The 24398-nt window shown below is 47.3% G+C and overlaps 1 protein-coding gene across 1 annotated transcript; it reads left to right on the top strand.

The window, feature by feature from the left end:
* Positions 1–9453: 9453 nt before the first annotated feature.
* On the top strand, positions 9454–24037 carry PCDH8 (protocadherin 8). The gene is made up of 3 exons (XM_070751586.1): positions 9454–12036; positions 14673–14880; positions 22588–24037. Exons 1-3 carry the CDS (start codon positions 9454–9456, stop codon positions 22959–22961), a joined length of 3165 nt encoding a protein of 1054 aa, XP_070607687.1. The 3' UTR covers positions 22962–24037.
* Positions 24038–24398: the final 361 nt, after the last annotated feature.

The raw sequence follows: 24398 nt of genomic DNA on the forward strand, positions 1-24398 counted from the left end.
TGTGATGTAATGTAATGTGATGTGATGTGATGGTGATGAGGAAGAAGAAGAAGAAGAAAATGATGATGATGATGATGATGATGATGATGATGATAAAGATATATTTGTGGTTTGTCTCCTGTCAGAAAAGAATACTTTAATCTTTAAAAATCTCATTGTCTTTACAGTAAATATTTCAGAGCAGCCCTTGTAGAATAAATTGCCTCCTAGTAAACAACAACAACAACAACAACAGGGGGGCACAATATGAGGTAAGTTGGGGAAAAGATCAGAAGCAATGTCAGAAACTATTATTTTACTGAAAGGGTAGTAGATGCTTGGAACAAACTTCCAGCAGACGTGGTTGGTAAATCCACAGGAACTGAATTTAAGCATGCCTGAGATAAACATAGATCCATCCTAAGATAAAATACAGGAAATAATATAAAGCCAGATGGACCATGGGGTCTTTTTCTGCTGTCAATCTTCTAAATTTCAATAATAATAATAATAATAATAATAATAATAATAACAACAACAACAACAACAACAACAACAACAACAGCAGCAGCAACAGAGTTGGAAGGGACCTTGAAGATCTTCTAGTCCAGTGGTCCCCAACGTTTTTTCCACCAGGGACCAGTTTCAGCAAGGCAATTTTTCTATGGCCCGGTGGGGGCGGAAAGGGGTGTGGTTGGGGGCGGGATTAAGCATGGGGGTGCTGGTCCTTCCCGCCCCTCTTTCCCGCCATCGCCCTGTGGCCGGCAGAACCTGCCTCCCAAACCCTCTTGCCCGGCGGCAGGTGAAGCGCTGGAGGGAGGGGGTCAGGCCGGCCCTCCTGCCTCCCCCCCCAGCCAAAAACGCAAAGGCGTGCCACGGCAGAAGCCAAAAGAGGCTTGAGCCTCCCGGTCCTTCCCGCCCCTCTGTCCCGTCCATCACCCTGTGGCCAGCAGAACCTGCCTCCCGAGGCCTCTTTCCCAGCGGGAGATGAAGCACTGGAGGGAGGGGGCGGCGGCAGGAGGACTGGCAGCTGCTGACTCCACGGCCCGGTGCAACATGCCCCGCGGCCCGGTACTGGTCCGCGGCCCGGTGGTTGGGGACCCCTGTTCTAGTCCAACCCCCTGCTTAGGCAGGAAACCTACACAATTTCAGACAGACGGTTATCTAACATCTTCTTTAAAACTTCCAGTGTTGGAGCATTCACAATTTCTGGAGGCCAATTCTGTTCCACTGATCAACTGTTCTAACTGTCAGGAAATTTCTCCTTAGTTCTAAGTTGCTTCTGTCCTTGTTTAGTTTCTACCCATTGCTTCTTGTTCTGCCCTCAGGTGCTTTGGAGAATAGCTCTTCTTTGTAGCAGCCCCTGAGATATTGGAAGGCTGCTATCATGTCTCTCCTGGTGCTTCTCTTCATTCAACTAGCCATGCCCAGTTCCTGCAACCGTTCTTCATATGTTTTAGCCTCCAGTCCCCTAATCCTCTTTGTTTCTCTGCACTCTTTCTAGAGTCTCAACATCCTTTTTGTATCGTGGTGGCATCTTTTTTGCATCTACTCAACATCCTTTTTGTATCGTGGTGGCATCTTTTTGGCATCTACTCAACATCCTTTTTGCATCTACATAAGGAATTGCACTCTGATTTTTTTTTAAAAAAAACTTGCTAGTATTGAGTCTTTGGAAACTGACTAACTTTGATGTTCTTTTGGATTTGTTTGTATGTGGGGTTTTTTTTTTTTACAACTGCAATGGTAGATCCTTTGCTAAATGAGACTTTTTCTTTCTTTCTTTCTTTCTTTCTTTCTTTCTTTCTTTCTTTCTTTCTTTCTTTCTCTCTTTCTTTCTTTCTTTCTTTCTCTTGTGGTTAGCTCTGGCCCAGCTCCTGCCCCAAGGAATGTGGAGGTGGATTTGGGGGAGACATCCACATGCCGCAGGCCTGTTTTGCTCCCAGTAGAATCTGCCGGCAAAGTCTCCTCTGACCAAGGAAGCGTGAGTGACAGGGAAGAGGGGAGTTTGGCAGACAGCCCAGGAGATCAGTCATCTGTGTCATCCCTGGATTCTGAACAAGAATTAATGACACATCCACGCATGCGTAGAATGATGCATAGGAGACAACAACTGAAGGATTATTACAAGAGAAAATGAGGCCACCTGTGGTTGGGTGGGGCTGCTGTAATTAGTGCTACAGATAAAAGTGCAGTCTGGTATTTTAGCCTCATGGCAGTTTTTTCTGATTCATTGTTTCGTCAAGATCGTGGTTTTTGCTCTTCAGGATTGTGTGTGTGGACTCTCTGGACTTTAGAATTGGACTCAATTTCCCAGTCATTGGGTGAGCAATTGGACTGCATTTAACCTGTGCCTTGTGTGTACCAGAAAATCCCTTTGACCTTTAAAAAGGGAGCTGTTTCTGTTTTTCTGTTTATAAAAACTTTTGGGTTTTCCTTTTATCGCGTGGTGTGTGTCTTCCTGGACTAATTACCCTGTAATTACGGGCAGTTGAGACATGCCGGCAGAACACTTTCTTTCTTTCTTTCTTTCTTTCTTTCTGTCTTTCCTTCTTTCTTTCTGTCTTTCTGTCTTTCCTTCTTTCTGTCTTTCTTTCCTCCCTTCCTTCCTTTTTCCTTCTTCCCTTCTTTTTTCTTTCTTTCTTTCTCTCTCATTCTCTATTTAGTTTCTTTCTCTTTCTTTCTTTCTTTCTTTCTTTCTCTCTTTCATTCTCTCTTTATTTAGTTTCTTTCTTAGATATTTAAGAGCCTCGGTTGCTCAGTGGTTAGACTGCAGTACTGCAAGCTACTTCTGCTGATTACTGGCTGCCAGCAGTTTGGCAGATCAAATCTCAGTACACTCCAGGCTGACTCAACCTTCCATCCTTCCAAGGTCGGTAAAATGAGGACCCAGATTGTTAGGGGCAATACCCAAACTCTCTGTAAACTGCTTAGAGAGGGCTGCAAAGCACTGTGAAGCAGTAGATAAATCTAAATGCTACGTTCCAAGTTTCTCCTCTTGATCAGGGAGGGGCAGAGAGCCTCTTTAGAGCCCCCCCTCCTTGTTTCCTCCCCCCTCCAGCAAACTCTCCCTACAAGCAATGAGGATAAAATTAGCTGTGATTAATTTAGCTGGATGGAAGCCCGAGTCTATTACCTTCCCATCAATCTCCTTCATTGTCAAACAGCGAAAGTCTTGAACTCGTGCAAGGCAACGGAGCCTGAATTCCGGGGAGGGGAGGGCAGGGGGATGCCCACCTCAGTTTCCCGTGGCTCCTCTGTATTTAAACAACCACAGTGCGTGGAGAAGAAAGGAAAAGCCTCCCCCCCCCTCAAGAACAGCAGGACTCTGCGGAAGTAGTTTCCAGCGCCCCATCTGTGCTTGAATGGAGGCCAAGAGAAGCGGAGGAAGGGGAAGAGAGAGAGAGAGAAAAAAACAAAGAGGAGGAGGAAGAAGAGGGAGAGGGGGAGGAAGAGGAGCAGGAGGAAGAGGAGCAGGAGGAAGAGGAGCAAGAAGAGGAAAAGAAGGATGAGGAAGATGAAGAACAGGAGGAAGAGGAGCAGGAGGAAGAGAAGCAGGAGGAAGAAGATGAAGGGAAGCAGGAGGTAGAGGAAGGAGGGAGAGGAAGAGGAGCAGAAGGAAGAGGAGTAGGACAAAGATGAAGAGGAGCAGGAGGAAGAGGAAGAACAGGAGGAAGAGGAAGGAGGAAGAGGAGCAGGAGGAGGAAGATGAAGATGAAGGGAAGTAGGAGGGAGAGGAAGGAGGGAGAGGAAGGAGGGAGAGGAAGAGGAGGAAGATAAAAAGAAGCAGGAAGAAGAAGATGAAGAGAAGCAGGAGGGAAAGGAACCACTCAAACATCTACACAACAGACCAAGTCCCAATCTAGCAGCTCTCTTGTGGGATTTCACCGTGGTCTCCCATCCCATCCCTAACCATACGGATTTCCTGATTTAGACAGCCCTGATCTAGAAACAGTCTTGAGGGATCTCCCAGTGGTCTCCCATCCCATCCCTAACCAAACCCCTTTCCTGGAAAGAAGAGGCCGTCCCGGAGTAGAACAGCCGTTCCTGCTTCCTTTACATCTCTGGCCTCCAGCAACCCCACCGAGGGGGGCACGGAGGAGTCCTAGTAGTTGCACGTGAGGAGAGGGCCAGGCTACAAGGAGACAGCGGGGGGGGGGAGTGTGAGTAGAGAATAAAGAGAGGCTGCTGTGTTAAAAGACCCACACACACACAATTCCATGCAACCCCCGGTGGGTTTTTCAATGCCTTGTACAAGCATGCGAGCTCAGGTGCCCGGGAAAGGGCTAGAAGTCCCCCACTGCCCCCAATTCGGGGCGGGGGGGCGCTCATAGAAGCTTAGAAGCCTCCCCCCGGTGGGCTGAGTAGGGAGGGGGAGACTTAGCAGCCGCTTCCCTTCCAGAGGATGGAAAATCGGATTGAAAGCCAAAGCCACAAAGGGGAAGCCGGGGGTCGAGGGGGTGGCAGGCGGGGGGTCCCACGAAGCCAAATCCCCTCTCGCGACCCCCTCCCCGCCCTCCCCAGTCCCGCCAAGACCGTCTACAAATGGGGAGGGGGGTCTTTGTTGGCTTCTATTAAGCCCTAGTCGCCTCCCACCCACTCCCACCCCGGCTTAATGCGCAACCGGCTTAATGCGCTCCTTTTGTGGACCCCCCCCACCAAAGACTCGCGTGCAGCCCCCCTCCCCACCGCCAAGATTGACAGGGGCATTCACGTGACGGATTAAAGGCTTTTCAGGCGCCCCCCCCCCACCTCTTCTTTCCCCCCTCTGCCTGCAACCCACCCTTTCCAACCAACCCACCCACCTCCCGGAGAGAGGATTTTTGGGGAAGAGGGTCGTACAATAGGGTCCCCCCCACCCCTCCAGTTCTCAGGGCGGGCTAATAGGATTAGCGCTTCCATTTTCAAGTTCGCTCCCGTGTGTAATTTCTTTTTAATTAGGATTAGGTGGCAGGGAAAGGCAAGCGAGGGATTTTTTTGGGAAGGAAGGATGGAGGGATGAAGGGAGGGGGTGTTTTGAGTGGAGGGAGAGCAGGCCCCCTTCCCCCGTTTAAGAAGAAAAGCATCTCTCTCTCTCTCTCTCTCTCTCTCTCTCTCTCTCTCTCTCTCTCTCTCTCTCTCCTCCTCTTTCTTTCTCTCATCTCTTCTTTCTATTTCTCTCCCTTCTCTTTCTTTCTCTTTCTTTCTTTCTCTCTCTTCTTTCTCTTCTCTTTCTCTTCTCTCTTTCTCTTCACTTTCTCTTCCTTCTTTTGAGTTCTTTCTCTTTCTTTCTCTTCCTTTCTTTTCTTTCTCTTTTCCTCTTCTCTTTCTTTCTCTCTTTTTCTCTCTTCTCTTTCTCTTCTTTCTTTTTCTTCCTTCCTTTCCTGCCTTCCTTCCTTCCTTCCTTCCTCCCCCTCCCCCCTCTCTTTCCAAGATCCCATTGGCATATTTCCCCTTCAGTTATGTCTTTGCCTGTCTGTAACCCTCGGTTGCAGGACTTTCCTCTTTGTTCTTTCTCCAAATTAATATACACTGCTCAAAAAAAAGGGGGAACCCTTATTAAACAACACAATATAACTTCAAGTAAATCAAAGTTCTGTGAAATCAAACTGTCCACTTAGGAAGCAACACTGATTGACAATCATAAAAACATAGAAAAAGACCTCCTGGTCCATCTAGTCTGCCCCTGTACTATTTCCTTTATTTTATCTTAGGATGGATAGATGTTTATCCCAGACATGTTTACATTCAGTTGCTGCTGATTTACCAACCACGCCTGCTGGAAGTTTGTTCCAAGGATCTACTACTCTTTCAGTAAAATAATATTTTCTCACGTTGCTTCTGATCTTTCCCCCAACTAACCTCAGATTGTGGCCTCCTGTTCTTGGGTTCCCTTTCTTATTAAAAACACCTCCCTCCTGAACCTTGCACAGTAATATAAACCAAGCAGCTGCTGAGGGTTTTTTTAAAACAAAATCTTTCTCCTTGCAATGTCTAAAACTGGAGGATGAATCTTGGAAAGGGGCTTTGGTGACTTCTCTGTCTGTTTCCCTGTTCATGTCAGTTTCAATCACTTTTCGCTTCTCCTGACCTGGGAGAGAGAGGGGGGGGGAGGGAGGTGATTGGCCAGCAGCTAGTCAGTTTCAGTTATTCCAGTCTAGATCTCCTTCCTTGGCTCAGTTTCCTTTCTTCATCCGTGGGGCTATGGTTTTTTCTTTATTTAAACATAATTTTAACTAAGGAAGCCCCCCAAAGGGAAGTTGAGGGGGGGCAGCTACAAAGTCCTACAGAGACAGACCCTCCCCTGTTTTTTGCTGAAATCTCAATTGGCTCAGATGCTTTCGGCCTCGTGGCAAGCTGATGGCTATTGGGCAGAGGTAGGCAGATGCTGGGCCTTATTTGGGGGAAGTTCAAGAAAGGACATTAACTGTGGGGGAGGGGGAGGAAGAGGAGGGGGAAAGAATAGGAGGGGAGCGGAGGTCATAGGAGAGAATATCTTATGCAACCAGACTTACAATCCCAGGTTTAGGAAGATTAGAACTACACTGTCGCCTGAAACAGGTATAACAACTAGGAAGACTACTTCAGCTTCAACCACAACAACACAAGAGCGCACAACAGATTCAAGCTTAATATTAACTTGACTGTAGAAAATACGACTTCAGCAACTGAGTAGTTAATGCATGGAACTCACTACCTGACTCTGTAGTTTCGTCACCACACCCGGAAAACTTTGCCCTTAAACTGTCCATTGTTGACCTCTCCTGATTCCTAAGAGATGAGTAAGGGGTGTGCATAAGTGTGCACCAATATGCCTTCCATCCCCTGTCCTCGTTTCCCTTTTATTAGTACCCATCCCATGTATATAAACAGTGTTGTGTCTATGTATACTACCAATATGCACTTGACAAAATGAAATAAATAAAGACGAGGGGAGGAAAGAGTGGAGGAGAAAGGGGAAGAGGAGAGGGAGAAGAGAGGAGGAGAGGGGGGGAAGGGAGAGGAGAGGACAGAGGGAGGGAGGGAGGAGAGGACAAAAGAGAAGAAGAAAGTAAGGGGGCGGTGGAAAGGAAAGTTGAGGAGAGGGAGGAGAGGAGAGGAGAAGAGAGGAAGGAGGAACGGAAACCAGTGGAGAAAGGGGGAGAGGAGAGAGGGAGAAAGATAAAGGCAGAGGAGAAGACAGGAAGGGAGGAGAGGAGAAAAGAGGATAAGAAAAGGAGGGGAAGGGGGAGAGGAGAGGTGAGGGGGGGAAGAGTGGGGGGAGAAAGGGGAAGGGAAAGAGAGGACAGAGAGGGAGGGGAAAGAGGAGAGAGAGAGAGAGAAGAAAAAAGAGGAGAAGAGAGGAAGGAGGAGAGGAAAGAAGGGGAGAGGAGAGAGGAGGGGAGGAAAGAGTGGAGGAGAAAGAGGAAGGGGAGAGGCAGAAGAGAGGGAGGGAAAGGCGGAGAGGAAAGCAGAGGAGAAAAGGAGACGGGAGAGAAGGAAAGAGGTTAAGTGAGAGGACAGAGGGAGGAGAAGACAAAAGAGGAGAAGAGAAGAAAGGGAAGGGGGAGAGGAAAGCAGAAAAGAGAGGAGAGAGGAGGGGAGGAGAAACGGGAAGGGAGAGCAGAGGGAGGGAGGGGAAAGAGGAAAGGGAGAAGAGAGAGGGGGAAAGGGGGGAGGAGGAAGAGAGGTGAAGGGAGAGGAGAGGACAGAGGGAGGGAGGGAGAAGAGGGGAGGACCCTTCCCGTGCCAAATTCAATTCAATTCCATTCCGAATGATAACAATTTGAGAGACCCGAGAGACCTCTTTGGGGGCTCAAGTCAGCTGAACCCGGGAGATTCCCTAGAGAGCGACCGGCACTTCTGCGCCCCCTCCCTCCCTCTCCCCTCCCCCCACCCCCAGACTTCCAGCCATTCACCCCAGTTCGATTCCTTGTAACTCGGGAGGGCTGTTTCCTTTTTTCTGGCGGGGGGGGATGTAGGTGTTGTTCTATTTTCTGCGCTTACCAAGCAGAGGCTGCGACAGGTGTGTGTGTGTGTGTGTGTGTGTGTGAATACATCGCAGCCTCTCGCCGAACCGGTAGCCGGAGCGTCTGGTCCGAAGGCGCGCAAGGGAGCGTGCGCTCCGGCATCGGCGCCTCCATCCAACCAGAGTGGGTAGTCAGCGCGCAAGGCGCGCGGAGGGAGGCGGCTCTCGCCCGCCCCCTTCTCCGCGCAGCTCCGCGTTGGATGCGAAGAGCCGCCTCGGGAGAACCGGCGCGCCTCGGGCTGGCGACTGCTGCTGCTTTCCCCGCGTCCGGACGCGCACCGGAGCCGGCTACACCTTTCCAGGTGCGATCGGGGCTAGGTTTGAGGGTACCGGCTTGGATTTTGGAGTCGTCCCGTCCCCTATCCGCGCGCTTAAATCCGGTTTCCCAGAGGAAGGCGGGGAGGGGGAGATAGGGACCCCCACCCTCCCCGGCACCCACACCCCGGAGGAAAGGCTCAGACTCCACACCCCCAGCCTTCTCCCCACCGTAGGTTGGAGGACCAGGGCAGCAAAGGGTTGAGATCCAGGGGCGGAGGGGTGAATTTGGGTAGGTGGGCTTTGGAAGGGAACCGAGCGGGTTTTCCTCCGTCCCTCCATCCCGGCAGATTTTTGGGGAGGGGTTTTCGATAAGACTCCGGCTCTGCGTTCTTTTCCTGCTCGCTTCTCCCTCGTCCTTCCTCAACAGAAGCCCCCTCCCTTAATTTCCCCCGCTTCCCACAGAGATAGGCTGCTTGGCCACAACTCGGGGACGACCCCCTCTCCCCCATTGATTGGAAGCAGTCGGGTCCGAGGAGGGGGACGCACGGGACCCTCGCCCTTGAAAACCCCAGGGCGCGCGCTCCGAAAGACCCCCGCCCGCTTTAACGAAGGAGGGGAGGGTTGAGCCGACTCCGACGGACGGCCAAAGGGGGTGGGTCTCCTCGGAGTAGCCCCGCTGCCCCTCTGGAGCGTAGAGGGGGCACCCCGAAGGGGGCAGGAGGACCCGAAAAGCCGGGAAAAGACCCCCCCCTTGAGGCCGTGCGTTTTTCCTCTTTTATTTGGGAACCCAGCGCCTTCCCTCCTGCAGATTCCTTTTTGGGGAGGGTCTTTCTACCCCACCGATCGCGCTATTCCCGATCTAAAGAATTTGCGATCGGGTTTTGGGGGGGGGGGGTCCCGGGAGGGAAAGCCGAGCCACCATTGGCTGCCGGGGCGACGTTTCATTTGCATACCCTCGCCTATAAAAAGAGCCGCCGGTGGGGAGGGTCCGTCTTAGTAAGCCAGGCAGGGCGCGAATCGGAGTCGGTGGCCGCCTAGCGCTCCTGGTGGAAACGGGTTTCGATGCGGGCCGGGGGCGCCCGGCGGACCGGCTCCGGGAAAGATTGACAGCCCGGGGAGGGGGCTTTGGCTAGCTTGCCCCTCTCTCCTCTTGTGCCTGCCTGCTTGCTTTTCTTCTCTCTCTCTTTCTCTTTCTCTCTCTTTTTTGCGCGCTCGGCACAGAGTGAAGCATGGGCGCCCGCAAAGACAGCAGTGGCTGCACGGCGGTGCCAAGCCCCCCGACGGGTATCCTCTGCCTGGCTTGGCTGCTTCTCCTCGCCTCGGCTGCGGCCAAGACCATTCGCTACCACACCTACGAGGAAGAGCCGCCCGGCACGGTGATCGGGACTTTGGCCGACGAGCTGCCCCTTTTGAAAGGATCGCCTGGAGGCGGGGAGGAGAGGACTTTCCGGCTAGTGAAAGCGCCGGGCAACAACGGCTCGCTGGTACGAGTGCGGGAGCGCGACGGGCAGCTGAGCCTGGGCCCCGAGCGGCTGGACCGGGAGCAGCTGTGCGGCCAGGCGGAGTCGCCCTGCCTGCTGGCCTTCGACGTGCTCTGCCTGGGCGGCGCTGGGGGCGGCGGGGGCGGCTCGCCTTTCCGCCTGGTGCACGTGGAGCTGGAGGTGCGCGACCTGAACGACCACGCGCCCCGCTTCCCGCCGCCGGCCGCGGCCACGCTTGAGGTGTCTGAGAGCGCGGCGCCCGGCACCCGCCTGCCGCTGCCCCTGGCGCACGACCCGGACGCCGGCTCCAACGGGCTCCAGAGCTTCGCCCTCTCGCCGGGCAGCCCCTTCGGCTTGGAGGCGCAGCGGCGCGCCGACGGGCTGCGCTGCGCCGAGCTGGTGCTGCTGCGCGAGCTGGACCGGGAGGCGCAGGCGGGCTACCGGCTGGAGCTGGTGGCCAAGGACGGCGGGAGTCCCCCGCGCTCGGGGACGGCCACGCTCAGCGTCCGCGTGCTGGACGCCAACGACAACGCCCCCGCCTTCCCCCGGGGCGCGCTCCTGACGCTGGAGCTGCCCGAGGACGCGCCGCCGGGCGCGCTGCTGCTGGAGCTGGACGCGGCCGACGCCGACGAGGGCGCCAACGGGCAGCTGCTCTACGCCTGGGGCAGCCAGGTGGGGCCCGAGGCCCGCCGCCTCTTCAGCCTCGACCCGCTCTCGGGGCGCCTGGCCCTGCGCGCCCCCGTCGACTACGAGCTCCAGCGCGCCTACGAGTTGGACGTCCAGGTGAGCGACCGGGGCGCTAGTCCGCTGGCCGCCGCCTGCAAAGTGGTGGTGCGCCTCCTGGACGTCAATGACAACGCGCCCCGCGTGGCCATCAGCGCCCTGGGATCCGACGCTGCGCGGGGGCCGCAGGAGGAGGAGGGCCGGGAGGACGAGGAGGCCGGCTGGGCGGCGGTGAGCGAGGCGGCGCCCGCGCAGAGTCTGGTGGCGCTGGTCAGCACCTCGGACAGCGACGCGGGCGCCAACGGGCAGGTTCGGTGCAGCCTCCTGCCGGCACCACACCAGCCTTTCACCCTGCAACGGGCCTACGACGCCGCCAGCTACCTGGTGCTCACCACCGGCCCCCTGGACCGCGAGCGGGTGGCGGAGTACAACCTGACGCTGGTGGCCGAGGACCTGGGCTCTCCACCAGCCAAGACCATCCGCTCCTTCACTGTCCGGGTGGCCGACGAGAACGACAATGCCCCACGCTTTGCAAAGGCACGCTACGAGGTGGCCCTGCCGGAGAACAATCCACCAGGGGCCTATCTAACCACCGTGGCGGCCTCCGACCCTGACTTCGGACCCAACGGCAAAGTGACCTACCAGCTGCTGGATAACCAAATCATGGGTGCCTCTATCTCCACCTACGTTTCGGTCGATCCAGGCACGGGAGCTATCTACGCCCTCCGGACTTTCAACTACGAGATCCTGAAGGAGATGGAGTTGTCCGTTCGAGCTACGGATGGAGGATCTCCTTCGCTCTCCAGTACGGCCTTGGTCAAATTACGGGTGATGGACCAAAACGATAACGCGCCGGTCATCACTTCTCCCGCGCTCACCAATGGGTCTCTTGAAATTGGGGTCTCCAGCAGAGCTTCCCGAGACTCTTTGGTCGTCCAAATCAAAGCCAGAGACGCTGACGAGGGCACCGGCGCAGAGCTGAGCTTCACTTTCTCCGAAGATCCCCAGCAACAGGAAAGATCCCTGGATCTGTTTGCCATCAACCAAAAAACGGGGGAGGTCACACTCCGGAGGAGCTTATCTGAAGAACAGTTGGGCCAAGTCTACCCGTTGCTTCTCACCGTGGCGGACAATGGACTACCGCCTCTCTCCACCACCACGGTGGTCAACTTCCTGGTGACTTCCTCGCTGCCTCCCTCTAGCGGCCAGGAGTCTGTGGCCAATCCCAGCTCTTGGGAAGACCAACCTTTGCAATGGGATGTGCCCTTAATCGTCATCATTATCCTGGCTGGGAGTTGTACGTTGCTCCTGGTGGCCATCATCACCATTGCCACCACCTGCAATCGGCGTAAGAAGGAGAAGAAGGTGATCTTGGATGAACCTCTCGACACTTCTCATTTGGAGAAGGGGCACGAGGAGGAAAGCCCAAGTGACGGCGCCCTCCATCCCTCCAGTCCTCGCTTTGACGTCCACTCCTTCCCCAGCAAATCTTCTTTTGCCAGTCCCGAGCCCTCTCCGGCCAGCGAAGACATCCCAGCATCCGAGAACAGCCGAGAAACCAACAGTCTCTATGACAGCCAGAGCCGACTCCGAGGAGCAAACGCAGAGGTAATCTTCTACACCTTGGTGGAAAGAAGGAACCCTAACCTTACTGGTTGCACCTCAACAGCAATAGCATTTAGACTTATATTTATTTATTATTTGGATTTATATGCCACCCCTCTCCAAGGACTACAACATATAAAAAGACAATATACATCAAAATCCAATTAATTAAAATTAGAAGTTATATCTAAAAACTAAAGAACAAATTAAAACGCACACATATCCATTCAATCAACAAACCCACTATACGTTCATCACCCAGGGGCAGAATATAATGACCCCAAGCTTGGTGGCATAGGTGAGGGTTTAGACTCTTACAAAAGGTGAGGAGGGTGGGGGCCATACCAATCTCTGGAGGGAGCTGATTCCAGAGGGCTGGGGCCCCCACAGAGAAGGCTCTTCCCCTAGGCCCCACCAAGTGACATTGACTAGTTGACGGGACCTGGAGAAGGCCAACTCTGTGGGACTCAAGTGCTTCACAGCCCTCTCTAGGCGGTATTACCCACAACAATCTGGGTCTTCATTTTACCTCCCTCAGAAGGACAGAAGGTTGAGTCAACCTTGAGCCTACTGAGATTCGATCTGCCAAACTGCTGGCAGCCAGTGAGCAGCAGAAGTAGCAGCAGAAGTAGCTTGCAGTACTGCACTCTAACCACTGCACCACCGAGACTCTTACTTCTTAACTTACCTCTGAAGGTCAAATAAGTCATTAATAACAAGGCAGGAACATGGTTTTAACACATCACCCTGTTGAGAGATTTATTTAACTCAAGCGTGTTATACTTCGAGGTCTTAGCATCCAGGTGGGTTATGTAGCTTCAAGGGGTTTTGAAAGTCACACAACAGGTAGTCCTCAACCTACCCATTGAGTCCCAAATTTCTGTCGCTAAATGAATCATTGGTTCATATATATTTTTTGCCCTTCCTTCTTGTTAACTGAATCCACCACGTTTACATTCATTTAGTAGCCATTCATTTAGTGAATCCGGTGGTGAGAAGGTCACAAAAGTTGACCAGGAGACTGCGACCATCATAAATATGAACCAATTTGTCCATCATCATCATCATTATTTATTTATTTATTTATTTATTATTTATGAAATGCACAGGATGCCCAACTTACCTCAATAAGGTGAGTGTATAGAATTCTTTACTGGCCAAGCGTGATTGGACACACACAGAATTTGGACTTTGTTGCCCAAAGCTCTCAGTGTACATAAAAGCTATAAGTGATCAATCATGATCCTAGTCATCATTAATTCTTAGACTTATATATCGCTTTGTGGTGCTTTACTGCACGAGTCAAAAAGAGGGCCGTGAATATATTTACTGACCCCTCGCTTCTTGGACATAAATTGTTGCAACTCCTACCCTCAAAACGATGCTAAAGAGACAGTTTTTTCCCAAACGCCATCACTCTGCTAAACAAATAATTCCCTCATCACTGTCAAACTATTCAAACTATTCACTAAGGCTGCATTACTATTACTATTAGTCTTCTCATTGTTCCTATAGCCCCATCTCCTCCCACTTATGATTTATAGTAATATTGACTGTTTCCTGATTATTTGCACCCTGTGACGATCATTAAGTGTTGTCCCTCATGACTTTTGACAAATATATTTTTTCTTTTATGTACGCTGAGAGCATGTACACCAAAAACAAATTCCTTGTGTTTCCAATCACACTTCGCCAACAAAGAATTCTATTATATTCTATTCCATTCTATTCCTATTCCATTCCATTCCATTCCATTCTGTTACATATTCTATTCTATTCTATTCTATTCTATTCTACTCTATTCCATTCCAGTCCAGTCCATTCTTCATTGCAATATTTATTCTGTTCTATTCTATTCTATATCTATTCTAATCTATTCTATTCTATTCCATTCCAGTCAAGTCCAGTCAAGTCCATTCTTCATTGCAACATTTATTCTGTTCTATTCTATTCTATTCCATTCCATTCTATTCCATTCCATTCCATTCCATTCCTACTCCTACTCCTATTCCTATTCTTATTCTGTTACCTATTCTATATTTTATTCCTATTCCTATTCTACTGTGGACCTCACCCCATTCCTAATTGTTTCCTGATTGCTTATTTGACCCCTATGACAATTGTATCTCATGATTCTTGACAAATGCATCTTTTTCTTTATGCACATAGAGAGCATCTGCACCAAAGACAAATTCCTTCTGTGTCCAATCACACTTGGCCAAGAAAGAATTCTATTCTATTCTATTTACAGCCCATAAAAATACAGTCGTCATAACATCATAAGCTGTAACACTTAGTGGTATAATCAACATAAATCATCCCAGGAAACTAAATAAAACAGTACAGATCGTAAAGAGATAAGCCACAAAATTTGTAGTTGTAAGAATAAAAGGAGACAGGCAGTGGGAAAGATAAGAAGAAGACTATTAATACAGTCGTACTAAATCCTTACTGAACACTAAATCCTACTAGAGTCCTTAGGGAGTTGGGAGGCGTATAAGTAGAGCTAATAAATAAACAATAAATAAATGTATTATCTGTGGTTAACGTTCTTTCTTCTAATACTCACTGTGCTTTTTCTCTCTCATTGTGTGTCTCTTTCTCCCACCCACCGTCTCCTTCCCTGTTGCCCCTTCTAGTCTTACACTTCCACCCCGAGTTACAGCAAAGAGCCGACGGCCCCCGCCCCCATTTGGAAGGGTCACTCTTTCAACACTTTATCCGGCAGGGAAGGGGATAAATTCAGCGGGAAAGACAGCGGGAAAGGAGACAGCGACTTCAACGACAGCGATTCCGACATCAGCGGAGACGCGCTTAAGAAGGACCTCATCACCCACATGCAGAACGGTAAAAAAAAATCTCTATTTTTAAAATAAATTACATTATTTTTTTTAATAATGACAGATACACGCTACATAAAACCTAGGGCACAGGTATGAGTGCTCCCACCACCCAGCATCATTCATTATTATTATTATTATTATTATTATTATTATTATTATTATTATTTATTAGATTTGTATGCCGCCCCTTTCCGTAGACTCGGGGTGGCTCACAACACAATAAAACAGTTCATAACAAATCTAATAATTTACAATTTAAAATATTTAAAAAAAACCATTATTAAGCATACATACATACAAACATACCATACATAAATTGTATAGGCCCGGGGAAGATATCTCAGTTCCCCCATGCCTGACGACAAAGGTGGGTTTTGAGGAGTTTACGAAAGGCAAGGAGGGTAGGGGCAGTTCTAATCTCTGGGGGGAGCTGGTTCCAGAGAGTCGGGCCCGCCACAGAGAAGGCTCTTCCCCTGGGGCCCGCCAACCGACATTGTTTATGGAACGGGACCCAGAGAAGGCCAACTCTGTGGGACCTAATCGGTCGCTGGGATTCGTGCAGCAGAAGGCGGTCTCGGAGATATTCTGGTCCGATGCCATGAAGGGCTTTATAGGTCATAACCATTCCATCCCCTCCACCGAAATGAGGGTGTAACCTTTTTTATATATCACTTTAAACCAAGAACGTTACAATATTTACAAATCGTAGAGGGATTCCAGTTTATTCTTTATGCCGTGGTCTCAAATTCTACTAACCATATAACCTCTAATCCTGCCCCATCTTTCCGTCAGAGAAACAGAGAAGATTGACGGCAGAAAAAGACCTCATGGTCCATCTAGTCTGCCCTGACACTATTTCCTGTATTTTATCTTAGAATGGTTTATCCCAGGCATTTTTCAATTCAGTGACTGTGGATTTACCAACCACGTCTGCTGGAAGTTTGTTCCAAGCATCTACTACTCTTTCAGTCAAATAATATTTTCTCATGTGGCTTCTGATCTTTCCCCCAACTAACTTCAGATTGTATCCCCTTGTTCTTGGGTTCACTTTCCTATGAAAAACACTTCCCTCCTGAACCTTATTTAACCCTTTCACATATTTAAATCTTTTGATCATGTCCCCCCTTTCCCTTCTGTCCTCCAGACCAGTGTTTCCCAACCTTGGCAACTTGAAGATATTTGGACCTCAACTCCCAGAATTCCCCAGCCAGCATTTGCTGGCTGGGGAATTCTGGGAGTTCAAGTCCAGATATCTTCAAGTTGCCAAGGTTGGGAAACACTGCTCCAGACTATACAGATTGAGTTTATAAAGTCTTTCCTGATAAGTTTTAGCCTGATACGTCTTTGGACCCGTTCAATTTTATGAATCTCTTTTTGTAGGTGAGGTCTCCAGAACTGAGGACAGTATTCCAACCCAGTATCAGTTCTTTCACTTTATTTTCATTAATCATATTCATCTTCATATCCATCATTTCCAACTGAATGTGTTCCATCCTGTATCAGTACCAATTTTGTATTGTCCATTTTGTTGCATCCTTCCAACCTAAAACTATTACCGCTTGGGCACTTTCTGTAGCTGCTTCTTTAATTTCTCTGAATTCACCCATATCACTCCTTCTTACTAATACTGCCATCTCCTTTGTAATCACCCATTTTATATACTGCTCAAAAAAATAAATAAAGGGAACACTTAAACAACACAATATAACTCCAAGGAAAATCAAAGTTCTGTGAAATCCAACTGTCCCCTTAGGAAGCAACACTGATGGACACTCAATTTCACATACTGTTGTGCAAATTCAACTTTGTACAGAATATTCAATGAGAATATTTCATTCATTCAGATCTAGGATGGGTTCTTTGAGGGTTCCTTTTATTTTTTTGAGCAGTGTATTTAAAATCCTTTTTATTTCCTCTTGCACCTCTTTCTGGAATTTCTTCACTATCTGTATAGTCTGTATAGTCTGGAGGACAGAAGGGAAAGGGGGGACATGATCGAAACATTTAAATATGTTAAAGAGTTAAATAAGGTCCAGGAGGGAAGTGTTTTTAATAGGAAAGTGAACATAAGAACAAGGGGGCACAATCTGAAGTTAGTTGGGGGAAAGATCAAAAGCAACGTGAGAAAATATTATTTTACTAAAAGAGTAGTAGATGCTTGGAACAAACTTCCAGCAGACGTGGTTGGTAAATCCACAGTAAATGAATTTAAACATGCCTGGGATAAACATATATCCATCCTGAGATAAAATACAGAAAATAGTATAAGGGCAGACGAGATGGACCATGAGGTCTTTTTCTGCTGTCAATCTTCTATGTTTCTATGTTTCTATGTTACTACCAAACCCTTTCTTTCAAAATCCTCCCTTCTCACCCCTTAGTGTCACCAAGAGAGATCAAAGGGTTTCTTCATTTTAAAAAAAAGAGTGAAAATGTTGGTTGCAAATCACCTCTAATGACCTAATTATTCACCGTCCCTTTGGGGAATTTCTCCTTGGAAACTCGGAACACGCAGAGTTAATGCCTGAGCTGTTCTTCTTAGCCGCTAGCAAGATCTCTTGGGGCCTTGGGCGCCCGCAGGGCAGAAGATACTGCTTGTGTCTGCCCCGCTGGAACAGATTCACTTTAATTAAATGTTGCGTTATCCTGCTCGCGAGAGATGGATGCGCCTTTTCCCCTGCTACGCTCCTTTGAGGCTTAGAGTTGGTGACTCATGAAAGGTCACTGAGAAAGCTTCATGGTAGAGTAGAGATGTGTAATAGCTTGGTTTGCTCTGCTCTAGTAAAATACATAGTTTTGAGTAGAGATATGAGCTTGGTTTGTTTGGTCCTAGTAAAATACATGGTTTTGAATAGTGAACTCAGTTTGCTTGGCACTGGTAAAATACATGGTTTAAGTAGAGATAGGGGCCTGGTTTGCTTCATTCTAGTAAAATACAGTACTGTACATGGTTTTGAGTAGAGATGTGAACGCAGTTTGTTTGGCTCTAGTAAAATATATGGTTTGAGTAGAGGTGTGAACATAGTTTTGGCTCTAGTAAAGTACATGGTTTTGAGTAGAGATATGAGCTTGATCTGCTTGGTTCTACTAAAATACATGGTTTGAGTAGCGATGTAAACATAGTTTGCTTGGCTCTGGTGAAATACATGATTTTGAATAGAGATATTAGCTTGGTTTCTTTGGCTCTAGTAAAATACATGGTTTGAGTAGAGATGTGAATGCAGTTTGCATGGCTCTAGTAAAATATATGATTTTGAGTAGAGATATTCGTTTGGTTTCTTTGGCTCTAGTAGTATACATGCCTTGAGTAGAAATATGAGCTTGGTTTCTTTGGCTGTAGTAAAATACATGGTTTGAGTAAAGATGTGAACTCAGTTTGGCTCTAGTAAAATACATGATTTGAGTAGAGATATGAGTCTGGTTTGCTTGGTTCTAGTAAAATACATGGTTTGAGTAGGGTTATGAAGCTATTGACTTGGCTTTGGTTAAAAAAACATGGTTTTGCAAGATCTGACCTGGTTTGTCCACCAACGATGGGCTCCAGCACAAGTCCAAAAGTTCAGAAGACTAAATCTCTGATCCCATTGGACTGGCCCAAATTGTATCTTGCAACATTAGCTTGGGACACGTATATTGGCCTTCGCTCATACATGGTTTCATTTCCAAGTCAGATTAGCTGATGTATTTGTTGCCACTGCTGTTTGGTCATTGTTGAAAACACAAGGCATTCTTAGAGTAGAGACTAGTTTTGTCTTCGTAGATAAAAGGGGGAAATTGCAACCGGGAAGATGAACGGTGAAAAGGAAACACTGAGTTGGACTACAACAGCGTCTTTCAACCTTGGCCATTCCAGATGTGTTGTCTTCTGCTCCCAGAATGTAACAATTTGGTGGGAATTGATCCACTTGTTTAGAAATAGAAACAGTGAGAAACTGTAGTTTGGAGGAACCTGGTCTTCTGCAATTGTTGGGTTTCACTTGGCGTAGTCTTTGTTCAGATGGGCAATGCACACTGTGTTGGGATGAAAGTTGGAATCCCAGCCACACATAAAAGGCAACAGATTGTCCACTTCTGCTTGTTAACTTCCCCAAAATGCTGTTGTGATGTACAAACAGAAACATGGTATGTGGGCCAAGGAGATGTGGTTTAAACTGATGGAGGCCACAAGATCATCTGAGCCACTTATCTTTCTGTACAAATCGATGGTGGGACCACACTTGGAGTACTGTGTACAGTTCTGGTCACCGCACCTCAAGACGGATATAATGGAACAGGGAAAAGGTGCAAAAAAGGGCAACAAAAATGATCAAGGAAATGGAGCACCTCACTTATGAAACAAGGTTGCAAGGCCTTGATCTCTTCAGCCTTGAAAGACGGCGTTTAAGAGGCAACTTGATTGAAGTGCATAAAATGATACATGGGATAGAAAAGATGGATAGAGAAAAATTCTTTTCTCTATCACACAATACTAGGATGAGGGGGCACTCCTTGGTAAGAAAGTGAGGACAAATAATGGGAAATATTTCTTCACCCAGAAGAAATTGGTTTGTGGAATTCCCTTCCAGAAGAGGTCATGACAGCTGTCAGCGTGGATAGCTTCAAGGCAGGATTTGACAGATTCATGGATGCCAAGTGTATCGGTGGTGACTGAAACGGATGTCCATGTGCCGCCTCTATGTTGGTTGAGGCAGGCAGGATTCCCTTGAGTACCATTTGTTGGGGGTCAGGTGAAAGGAAGGGTCTTGCCTTCTTTTCTGCTCAAGATCCCCAAGAACAATTGGTGGGCCACTGTGGGACACAGAATGCTGGCCTCGATGGGCTTTGGCCCGATTCAGCAGGGCTCTTCTTAAGTTCTTATGTTCTTATGTTCATTGCTTTGCATAGCCCACTTCTACATGTCACGGATCTTACAATAAAACAAGGAAGGCAAATATTATTCCATTTCATTCCGAGCTTTCATGGGTATACAAATAGCCCTCAACTTAACCACCATTTGTTTTACAGTCGTCCAAAGTTAAATTGCTGGGGGGGGAAATGAATTACAACAGGTCGTTGCACTTACAACCATCCCAGCATCCATATTGCAATCAATAGCATTGGAATTACGTCCGTCTCCGTGGTTACGTGATAAAAATTCGGGTGCTTGGAAACTATTGTGCAGTTATTATGTCCTGGGAACTTTTGACAGTCAGTTACAACTTTCTCAGCAAAAACAGTGACGAAATTACGGATTGGCATATAATCACCATGTGATTCACTCGAAGACACGACCAAAAAAACCGCTTGCAGAATTGAGCCCCATTCCCTTAACACTTACAACCCATCATTGCTTAGTGATGGAAATTGTGGTTCTGAGGTTGGAGATTGCTCGTAAAGTATGTCCCTAGAGAATGTCCTCACTTTTCAGAGCAGCTCTGTTTTATGCCGATTCTTTTCATTTGGCTTTTAATTTATCCTTCGTTACTCCCATGCATGCTTATTTCTTCCCACCTTGGGGAACTTATAAAAGGGACAAATGCAGAGATATATACAACACTACCTGAAAAAAAAGTTATTTTAACCATATTTACATTTTTTAAAGAGTTTTGGATTAGTTTTGTTGTGGTTAGCTCTGGCCCAGCTCCTGCCCGAAGCAATGTGGAGGTGGAGGTGGGGGAGACATCCACATGCCGCAGGCCTGTTTTGCTCCCAGTAGAATCTGCCGACGAAGTCTCCTCTGACCAAGGAAGCGTGAGTGGCAGGGAAGAGGGGAGTTTGGCAGACAGCCCAGGAGGAGATCAGTCATCTGTATCATCCCTGGATTCTGAACAAGAATTAATGACACATCCACACATGCTGTAATTAGTGCTACAGGTAAAAGTGCAGCCTGGTGTTTTAGCCTCATGGCAGTTTATCTGATTCATTGTTTCGTCAAGATTGTGGTTTTTGCTCTTCAGGATTGTGTGTGTGGACTCTCTGGACTTTAGAATTGGACTCAATTTCCCAGTTATTGGGTGAGCAATTGGACTGCATTTAACCTGTGCCTTGTGTGTACCAGAAAATCCCTTTGACATTTAAAAAGGGAGCTGTTTCTGTTTTTCTGTTTATAAAAACTTTTGAGTTTTCCTTTTATCTTGTGGTGTGTGTCTTCCTGGACTAATTACCCTGTAATTACGGGCGGTTGAGACATGCCGGCAGAACAGGTTTCCCTGGTCAAGAGCTTCTAGAAGTGATTAGAATTGTAGGCTGATATATGTAGAGGGCAGTAGGAATAGTGTGGTGGTGTTGAGGTGAAACTCTCACCTCACAATCAGGAGTCTGTGAGTTCGATCCTAGATAGAGACAGATATTTCTCTCTCCAGGCACAATGAGAATGTATCTGTTGAATAGAACTCCATATTGGTGACAGGAAGGGTATCCGGCCAGTAAAACTGCTAGCTTCATTCAGTTGCCAATACTCCAGAATAGAATAGAATAGAATAGAATAGATTGGACACACAAGGAATTTCTCATTGATGTTTGTGCTCTCAGTGTACATAAAAGAAAACATACATTTGTCATGAGGTACAACACTTAATGACTGTCATAGGGTATAAATAAGCAATCAGGAAACAATCAATATTCATTTAAATCATAAAGATACAAGTCAAAAGTTGCAGATGAGTCATAAGTGGGAGGAAATTGGTGATAGGAGCGATGAGAAACTAATAGTAATGCAGCCTTAGTAAATAGTTTGACAGTGTTGAGGGAATTATTTGCTTAGCAGAGTGATGGCGTGAAAAAATTGTTCTTGTGTCTAGTTGTCTTGGTGTGCAGTGCTCTATAGCGTGTTTTGAGGATATTGCAAAATCCCAATTCCCTCCTCATTCCAGGGGGAAGGATACTGCAAAATCCCCATTCCCTCCCTACTCCAGGGGGAAGGCTATTGCAAAATCTCAATTTTCACCCCACACCAGGAGTACGGATACTGCAAAATCACCATTTCCTTCCCATTCCGGAGCCAGACAGAGGTGGTATTTGCTGCTTCTCCAAACTACTCAAAATTTCATAAGTATGAGCCAGTTGCCAAGCATCTGAAGTTTGATCACGTGTCCGTGGGGATGCTGCAAAGGTTGTAATTGTGAAAAACTCATGTCACTGTTTTCAGTACTGTTGTAACTTTGAATGGTCACTGAATAAACTGTTGTAAATCAAGAACTACCTGTATGTTTCAGGATTGATTGAAGGGTCCTTCTGGCTCCATGAGCTGTATTGTTTTTTTGCAAACGTTTTCTAGCACTGATGATGTTACCTAGTTGGGTCATGAACATGAAATGTCTGTAAGAAAACAACTAAATTCAGAGAGCACCAAGAACTCCAGAGCCATTGTCCTCTTCCTCCTCCTCCTCCTTCTTCCCCTCCTCCTCCTCCTTCCCCTCCTCCACTTTGCATACTCCCTTCCTTCTAGGACTGATGATGTTATACCTAGTTCAGTAATGAAACATCTTCAAGAAAACAATCCAGATCATAGACCACCAAGAACCCCACAGTCGTCATCCTCCTTATCTCTGTGTACCCCCCTTTCTTTAGCCCTGATGATGTCATGAAATGTCTTCAAAAAAACAACCCAACTCAGGGACCCCTCCCCAGGACCCCTCCGTGCAATTCCTAACATGGTTCCTTGTGTCGCTTAGCCTTTTGGTCTCATGCATTGGTGTTCCCATTCTACTTTGTCATTTGCCTTTTTTTCTAGGTTTGTGGGCTTGCACCGCTGAATGCAAACTCCTGGGCCATTCAGACCGATGTTGGAGTCCCTCCTGTGCCCAGACCAACTCTCACACATCCCCGCATCCCAAAACCCAGCTCTCCACCTTCTGCAGGACCACATCCTTGCCCCGAGACACGCTCCATCGCGACCACTTCTATCCTGCACAGCTTCCTAAGACGGTGGGGTTGCAGAGTGTCTATGAGAAGGTTCTCCACCGGGATTATGACAGGACAGTGACCCTGAGGTCTCCTCCTCATCCAGGGAGATTGCCCGACCTTCAGGAAATCTCAGTACCTTTATACGAGTCTCCTTCTCACCATTATTTAGGTTCTCCTTCCGAGACCAGCAAAAAGGTTTGAATTTCCTCCAGCCTTTGATACTTGTGAATGCTAAGCCGCTAGCCCTCTTTGAGGAAACAGATCTGAACTTCTATTTCCAAAAGGCTGCTTTAGTGGGGATGTTTCTTCTCTTCCTCCTTTGCAGCAAGACAGTGACTCTGAGCATGTGTAAAGTGTCTCTCCCACCACTTGGTGACTCACTTCATCTCTCTCAAGAATTCCAGGGGCAAGGGGGAAAGACTTTTTATATCTCTTTTTATAAAGGAAACTTTGCTCTTCATTCTTTCCATCCGCATCTATGAATGGACCTAGAAATGTTGAAACTTCCCCAAGATATTGTTAACTGGGTTTGATGATGTATATAAGTTTAAGTAAATATGTGCCTTAAAATACAATAATGTGTATATGTACAAATATACTCTACATGCATATCTTCGGAGTCTTCGGAGAGGGGCGGCATACAAATCTAAGTAATAAATAAATAAATAAAATATCACCTGTGGAGGGGGGAAAATGGTGTGTCTTGTATATTTGTACATGCATACACCCTGAATTACATGCATAAACATGTATGTGTTGTACAGATAGAAAACGATGTGTAAATTAAGTTGTTGGGGGGGGGAATTCCAATTGCATTGGTACTGTTTGATATTTGCAAACGAAAATTTCCTGTTAATGTAATTTTTATGAAATGTGCAGTATTTAACCATTTCCCAGATGTTCCTGCTTAGTTGTCCCCTACGTTCATCACTCTTTTTTTTCTGTATATCATGTAATGTACTGTTTATACATAGAGAAATAATTCTATTTTTATATAATAAAACCTGGAGGATCTAATACTCTTTCCAAGGGAAATATTTAAAAAGATACATTCGGAAAAAAGAAAAAAAAGAGAGACAAAGAAAGCCGCAAATCTCTTAGGAATCCATGTTAATGTTAGTTAAGCAATTGCTTGTTGTAAGAAAGACTGCTTTGCCGAGTTGTGCGTTGTGTTTCTGAAGTCCATGGTGAGCTTCGAACTAAATGTGGATTAATTATTCTGTTGTCACTTTGTATAAAGCACTAATAAAGGTTATGTGTCGGAGGGTTTTGAATATCATGATTGACTGGCCTCAGCAGGTAAAATTATTTTTCCCTAGGAAAACTGAGAGTCGTCAAAGCCATCGTAGAAATAATAGCTTCAAACTTCAAATGAATTCATCTCTTGCAAGCCACACTATGAAATATAACATCCTACAGGCCATTCAGAAAAGGTAGCTTATGTTTAGAAATAATAGAATAGGATGGGATAGAAGAGAAGAGAAGAGAAGAGAATACTTTATTGGCCACGTGTGAGTGGACACACAAGGGATTTATCTTTGGTGCAGATGCTCTCAGTGTACATAAAAGAAAAAGACACATTTGTCAAGAATTATGAGGTACAATACTTAATGTTTGTCATAAAGGTCAAATAAGCAA

Source organism: Erythrolamprus reginae, chromosome 4, assembly GCF_031021105.1.
Source record: "Erythrolamprus reginae isolate rEryReg1 chromosome 4, rEryReg1.hap1, whole genome shotgun sequence".
Classification (NCBI taxonomy): Eukaryota; Metazoa; Chordata; class Lepidosauria; order Squamata; family Dipsadidae; genus Erythrolamprus; species Erythrolamprus reginae.

What these genes read in the sequence shown, in the direction of transcription:
- PCDH8 (XM_070751586.1), top strand. Translation starts at nt 9,454, where the DNA reads ATGGGCGCCCGCAAAGACAGCAGTGGCTGCACGGCGGTGCCAAGCCCC. An exon ending in TCCGAGGAGCAAACGCAGAG is followed by an intron (nt 12,037 to 14,672) that starts GTAATCTTCTAC and finishes TGCCCCTTCTAG; the next exon opens with TCTTACACTTCCACCCCGAG. An exon ending in CATCACCCACATGCAGAACG is followed by an intron (nt 14,881 to 22,587) that starts GTAAAAAAAAAT and finishes CTTTTTTTCTAG; the next exon opens with GTTTGTGGGCTTGCACCGCT.